At 36.7% G+C, this 7,846-nt stretch overlaps 1 protein-coding gene across 1 annotated transcript; it reads left to right on the top strand.

The window, feature by feature from the left end:
• The first annotated feature begins 5,675 nt into the window (after positions 1–5,675).
• On the top strand, positions 5,676–6,704 carry LOC135208339 (interaptin-like). The gene has a single exon (XM_064240443.1). The coding sequence runs from the start codon at positions 5,676–5,678 to the stop codon at positions 6,702–6,704; it is 1,029 nt and encodes a 342-aa protein (XP_064096513.1).
• Positions 6,705–7,846: the final 1,142 nt, after the last annotated feature.

Here is a 7,846-nt window from a genome sequence, read left to right as displayed (position 1 = left end):
ATTCGCATACAGTAAATTATTAAAACACTTTTCAGTTAAAAATGTACACCCAGATATCCTTGTATTTACCTAAAACTTACACATACGCAAGCCATACGCAAACACATACCATACGCAAACACCATAGGCGGGTGGACAGATGAAAAAAAAAACGAGTACAGATCTAGTAATTCGTCAGTAAACTTAAATGCTATGCCTAGAAAGTAGTCATTAAAGTCAAATGCATCCCGTGGCCTGAAGGGCCCCATACATTGAACGATTGTCTGCATCGTTCGCAAAAACATTGCGTATGGGCGTCTGAAGGCAAAAGTGGGCGGAGTTTCGTGTCTGAACGATCTCAGCGGGAATCTGTCACGACCAAGTTGCTGGGTTGCGACTTAAGACTGTCATGCACAGGTCGTTCAATGTGTGTTTGTCTGCCGATATAACGCTATTGCGTACTTCTCTTCTAGAGATGATGCAATGTCTCCCCGAGACAAAATCTTTGCCTAGTCTGAAATCGGTGCGGAGATCGTTCGTACTGTCTGAATAGTGTGTGTCTGTGTGTGCATGTGTGTGTGTGTCGATAACGACAATCGCTCAAAGAATCGTTCAGTGTATGGGTCCCTTAAGTTTGCATCAGTTACAGGGTTAGTTTATGACTGCATTGATTTTAATTCTTAAATTCGCACATATTTCACTCGCTAATAATTTGCGATGGTGAGGACATGAGGAAACCCCTCCTTAATAATTTAATGAATTTCTGATCCACAACCGATAAGCCAAGAAGTATAATTGTATGTAGTAACAAGATGCAATCGGGAAGATTAAACAGCAAGCATCTCAAATTTCTTCACCGAAACTGAAACAAAACGCTAAACTTTTTTAAAAGATGAAAGAGAGAAAATAAAAGCTACCCAGTGTTCCAAAAATAACCATTTTCCTTCATTATTCTGAAAGACGATGCGAAATACCACTCACGACCACTCCAGGATCAAGTTACCCTTGCAGCTCAGAGGCGTAACTAGCGTTATTGGTGGCGCTCGGGAGGGACTCAAAGTGCCGACCCATTCCCGCGCTAAAAAGTACCAAAGTGGTGAAAATGAAACGCACACTTTAAGCTTTAGCATCTCAATCATTTACTTTATCTCATAAAGCTAAAACAAAAACCACACGGCAGATTTACAACGGAACCCTACGAGCTTTGTTAGAAAATCTGGATTTATGTCAGACCAGACCTGCTCTTAAGATGCCAAATTGCGGCCACTCCGGTCAATGCCATCAGGGGAGGACCCGACCCCCACCCGTCCCCCACCCCCTAGTTACACCACGTCCCTGCTTCTGCCTCTTCGTAGATCAAAGCCGTTTCCTTTCATATCTGCCTCCCATGAGAGAAAAATATTCGAGGATACTCGAAGAACGAATGAATTCCATGTGCTCTGTTTCCTCGTTTGACCCCAAAGGGGATTTACTGAGCAAGTGACGTCATCGGCTTTCATTAAAATCGTTTCTCCTTTGAGGACGAGACTTTGATGAATTTTGTTTTCACGTAACTTCGCCTCTTGCGTCAAACTCATCAAACTCTTCGCTTTGTCTCCTTTCCATGGTAAAGTCTTGCAGTCTTTTCATCTCATGATGAAGAATTTGTTTGCGGAAGTATATACATTTTTGGTCCTTACGCTTAGTTAACTTAAAACTAATATATTTTCCTGAATATAATGATGGTTAAACATTTTTCAAATACGAAGACTGTTATTATCAAATCCTTTATTCATAAGTTATGGAACCAATGTTTAATAAATCAGTTTCTTTAGATTTATTAAATGGATTATTATAATGGAATGATCAAATGTATTATTAAACAAATAACTAAAGATCCGTGAGTTCCAGTAACACAAGGTTTGACAACGATTTTGAAATGTATGTCTGTACTTAGTTTAATGAAAAATGAATTCTATATATCAGGTGAGGATCACAAGGACTTTAAATTATTGATTCTTGTGCCTTGTCTTTTTCGTGCAAATTTATGATTTTCCTGGACAAATGAAGAAGGAGGAGGAGGAGGAGGAGAGAGAGAGAGAGAGAGGAGAGAGAGAGAGAGAGAGAGAGAGAGAAGAGAGAGAGAGAGGAGAGAGAGAGACTGGTTAGAACATTATCCTTCCCAATCCTCCAAAGTTTTAAGGTACTAAACAATGAAGGTATCAAAGTTACGAAGACGCTCGCATATCAAATTACGGGCATCAAAACTACCTGGCGATTAAATTACACGAAAAGATTTATATTCCTAAGATTCAGAAACATAATTGAAAAAAAATCGCATATGTAACAAATGATGAAAAATAAGGCAGGCAAACAATGGTCCGTTACAATACTCCATCAATTACATTCGTTATGTTTAAAACTGTTGTTAATCATCTTTAAGTTTCTCTTCGGCGTAACAAAAGATTAATCCAGTGAAATCGACGATTTTCGAGTTCGACGGATTCACAAAGTATTCACATCTTTTTTAATAGGTGTAATCCCCGATCACTCATTTTCCGTTCAATAAACGTCTCGTTAATTATTTCTAGGCTTAAAAGCTACATATAATTATCCTGACTGAGTGACATACAAACTATAACATGAAATCAAAGTAACGGTATTGTGTGGAAGTTAAAACCCTGGCCAGGAACACCTAACCTTTACATACGCCAGAGGAACACCTCGGTCTGTCAGACCCGTATATATAAAATTCTGTATATGCAAACGGTGGTACATTTAATGAATTCCTTTGGTTTCTACAGTTAGTATGGGTCTATAACAACAATGTAATGCAGTCTTGGGGGTGTAAATGAAAAACTACCTATAGCTAGATTTTTTCAAAAAAAATTTTAATGAAAAACTACAAATTTTTTTTTTAATTTCAGTATGCAGTAATAAATGTAAACTTAACTAATTATACTTGTTTCATTACTAACCTTAACACTAAATATTATCATGGTGCAAGGGCCAAATCCCCCACAACATACAAACAACCTGCACACACTATACACAAATACCTACTCACTTATCAGACCCAACTCCAGTTTTTGTGCTTTGTAGAGAGAAAACGAATAGAGAAAACAAAGTAACCCACCTACACCTTACATGGACACCAAAAAGTAGGAAGCTACCAGGAAGAACAGGTTTCATCTAGACTTTATGAAATACACACGCCTAGGTACACCCCGGGTCTCTCAGACCCAGGAGTTCCTGGCTAGGGTTAATGATAATCTCGAGAAGCAAAAGGACCTTTGAAATTAATAATAATAATAATAATAATATAATAATAATAAAATAATAATAATAACAATAATAATAATAATAATGGCTCAAGAGTGCATGGGAAGAAGGACTGTTAAAAATAGACGAAGACCAGACGAAGACCCAGAAATATACAGAGACAGGAGAATGACAAACAGAACAGAGGGATGGCACAACAAACCAATGAACGAACAATACATGAGACAGACTAAAGAACTGGCCAGCGATGACACATGGCAATGGTTACAGAGGGGAGTGCTCAAAAAGGAAACTGAGGGAATGATAACAGCGGCACAAGATCAGGCCCTAAGAAACAGCTATGTTCAAAGAACGATAGATGGAAATAATATCTCTCCCATATGTAGGAAGTGCAATACGAAAAATGAAACCATAAACCACATAGCAAGCGAATGTCCGGCACTTGCACAGAACCAGTACAAAAAGAGGCATGATTCAGTGGCAAAAGCCCTCCACTGGAGCCTGTGTAAAGAAACACCAGCTACCTTGCAGTAATAAGTGGTACGAACACCAACCTGAAGGAGTGATAGAAAACGATCAGGCAAAGATCCTCTAAGACTATCGTATCAGAACAGATAGGGTGATACGTGCAAATGGACCAGACGTGACGTTAATTGACAAAATCAAGAAGAAAGTATCAGTCATAGATGTCGCAATACCATGGGATACCAGAGTTGAAGAGAAAGAAAGGGAAAAAATAGATAAAACTCAAGTGGAAATTGTACCCATACTCATAGAAACGCTGGGCACGATCCCAAGATCACTGAAAAGGAATCTAGAAAAACTAGAGGCTGAGGTAGCTCCAGGACTCATGCAGAAGAGTGTAATCCTAGAAACGGCGCACATAGTAAGAAGAGTGATGGAATCCTAAGGATGAAGGATGCAACCCGGAACCCCACACTATAAATACCACCCCGTCGAACTTGAGTACTGTGATAAACCAAAAAAAAAAAAAAAAATAATAATAATAATAATAATAATAATAATAATAATAATAATAATAATAATAATAATATTATTATTATTATTATTATTATTATTATTGTAGTAGTAGTAGTAGTAGTAGTAGTAGTAGTAGTAGTAGTATTGTAGTAGTATTCGGGAAAAACACCTCCATCACGAGAGCATTATATAATGTTTTAAGGGGTCCATAAATAATAAAAGAAGGTAAGATTTCGTTAATAAAAATTATAATAATAATATATATATTATAAGATAAGATATATAATTATATAAATATATATATACATATATCTTATATATAGTTTATAGTATTAATAACATAATTATATATATATAGATATATATATATATATATATATATATATATATATATATAGAACATAGATATCTATATATAATCTATATAGAATCTATATAATATATATATATATATATAGGAATATATATATATGATATGTTATATATATATATATATAGATATATATATATATATGTTGTAAGGGAGAAGGGAATATGAAGGGAGAGAGAAAGCTAGAAATCTGAGGTTCGACAGGAAGAAGGGATCACAATAAATGGCAAACATAGAAGAAAACAATGAATGGGATAAAAGCCAACATATAGAAGTAATTATATATAATTATCAACTAAATATCTATATATATATATATATATATATATATATATATACATATACACGTATACACGTATACATATATATGTATATATATATATATATATATATATATATATATATATATATATATATATATATATATATATATATACATGAATGTACGTGTATGTATGTAGAGAGAGAGCGTGAATGAAAGAGAGGAGACTGGATATAATAATAATAATAATAATAATAATAATAATAATAATAATAATAATAATAATAATAATAATAATAATAATAACAATGACTGTACTATCAGAAAAGTTTAAAAAAATAAAGTTAAGGCGTCAAGTAATTAATTCACAATACTAAATTGAACGTAAATAAAGTTGAGGAGAAAAGAAGAAGAAGAAAAAAAAAAGAAACTCGTTTCAGAAAATCCGAGGAGAATATTGGATTGGAAAAATTCAGATTAATAATGTCAGCTGAGGTAAAGTTGAAAGGGAGAAGATAACCTCCTCCTGTGAGAATTCCTACGTGGAAAGACTTCGGTCAGAGGCTCCGGGAGCGAGAATCCTTCTTCATCCAAACGAGAAGAAGAAGAAGAGAAGAGGAGGAGGAGTAGGAGGAGCCGAGCTGGGAACGAGGCAGCTCCGAGGACCGCTCTGGAGCCACCCGTCAGTTTCAGGAACTAGCACTAGTGACGGCTGACACATTTGGGTTAACAAATATTAAGATGTTTGCTATACTTATCGTAGCTTTTTGTGCTCTTACATTTGTGGCCTGTGGATTGCTTAACTCGATTGCTGAGGACCTAATGACGCTCTACTTGGCTGAAGGACCTTCGAGTGAACCACAGGATTTATACTTTATAGCTGAGGAACCTGTTGTTCCTGAAATTGTTGTTGACCAGATGAACTTTTGGACGCCAGGCAGGGCCGCCGCCATCACTTGTACGGGTGTGGCTTTGTTGGCTGGCCTGGCGGTGGCTGCTTACCGCAAATACCGAAGACAAGGAAATTATATTCACGATCTAGAACAAGAACTGGAAATGAAACAAACTGAAGTGTCCAGACTGAGAGATCGTCTGGAAACTCAACAGGATGAAAACTTGAAGACGGAGATGACCCAAGACGTTCAATCTTTGGAACTCCAACGAGGACGTCTGGACGCTGATATAAAGATGCTGGAAGAGAATCTGGAAAAGAGTAAGCTCCGGGAAACTAAAATGGAACGTGTCTTGAACGAAGCTAAGGAGCAGATCGAGTCTCTGCAGAATCAAATCGCAGAGAAAGATCTTTTGATTGAACAGACCGCATTGGACAAAACAGAAATGGAACGTCGTCTGGAAGAAGAGGAGAAAACGAGAGACAGGGACATCCAGATTTTGGAAAAAGAGTTGAATCTTTTCCAAGAGAGGATGGAAAGTGCTCAAAAGAAGGAAACTGAGCTCGCCTCAAGATTACAGGAAGCTGAAGCCACCAATCGAGTCTTGGCTTCAGCGAATGAATGCTTCAAGAGGGCAAATCACCAACTGAGAGAAGCTCTGGAAGAGAAAGAGAATGAGGTCGACTATCTGGAAATTTTAAAAGAAGATTCTGCACAAGTAATAGTCGGTCTACAACAGAGGAATGGCGATCTCGAGGAAGAAATTAAAAAGAATAATGACGAAAAGGAGAAGACCAGACTTTTGAACGACGAAGTTCAGCAGATGAGAAACTGGGTTGCTGAACTTGGAGGTAAAAACGCCATGATGGAGGAGGAATTGGCCAGGAAAGAAATAAAAATAAATTCACTAAAGAATAATTCGGTAGAAAAATGCAGAAGGAGAGGAATAGTATTTTGAAAGAAGAAGTTCAGCATTATGAGAGAATGGTAGCTGAACTGGGCGGTTCCCAAAATGCTAAGAATGATGAGGAAGTTGGCCAGTAAAGATATTTGGAAATAAACTTCACTGAACAATTCCTTAGAAAATGCAGAAGAAGAGAATAGTATTTTGAAAGAAGAAGTTCAGGCATATGAGAGAATGGGTAGCTGAAACTGGGTGTCAAAATGCTAAGAAGGATGAGGAATTGGCCAGCAAAGATTTGGAAATAAAAAATTCACTGAATAATTCCTTAGAAAATGCAGAAGGAGAGAATAGTATTTTGAAAGAAGAAGTTCAGCATATGAGAGAATGGGTAGCTGAACTGGGTGGTCAAAATGCTAAGAAGGATGAGGAATTGGCCAGCAAAGAAAGTTTATTTGGAAATAAATTCACTGAATAATTCCTTAGAAAATGCAGGAAGGAGAGAATAGTATTTTGAAAGAAGTTCAGCATATGAGAGAATGGTAGCTGAACTGGGCGGTCAAAATGCTAAGAAGGATGAGGAATTGGCCAGCAAAGATTTGGAAATAAATTCACTGAACAATTCCTTAGAAAATGCAAAAGGAGAGAATAGTATTTTGAAAGAAGAAGTTCAGCATATGAGAGAATGGGTAGCTGAACTGGGTGGTCAAAATGCTAAGAAGGATGAGGAATTGGCCAGCAAAGATTTGGAAATAAATTCACTGAATAATTCCTTAGAAAATGCAGAAGGAGAGAATAGTATTTTGAAAGAAGAAGTTCAGCATATGAGAGAATGGGTAGCTGAACTGGGCGGTCAAAATGCTAAGAAGGATGAGGAATTGGCCAGCAAAGATTTGGAAATAAATTCACTGAACAATTCCTTAGAAAATGCAGAAGGAGAGAATAGTATTTTGAAAGAAGAAGTTCAGCATATGAGAGAATGGGTAGCTGAAATGGGTGGTCAAAAGCTAAGAAGGATGAGGAATTGCCAACAAAGATTTGGAAATAAATGGTTCACTGAATAATTCCTAGAAAACGAAGAGAGAAGAAGTATTTGAAAGAAGAGATTCAGCTATGAGAGAATGGAGATGAACTGGGCCGGTAAAAATGCTAAGATTTGGAAATGAGGAATTGGCCAGCAAAGATTTGGAAATTCAGAA

This window comes from Macrobrachium nipponense, chromosome 35, assembly GCF_015104395.2.
Source record: "Macrobrachium nipponense isolate FS-2020 chromosome 35, ASM1510439v2, whole genome shotgun sequence".
In the NCBI taxonomy this organism is placed as follows: domain Eukaryota; kingdom Metazoa; phylum Arthropoda; class Malacostraca; order Decapoda; family Palaemonidae; genus Macrobrachium; species Macrobrachium nipponense.
This window is presented reverse-complemented; position numbering and strand designations above follow the sequence as displayed.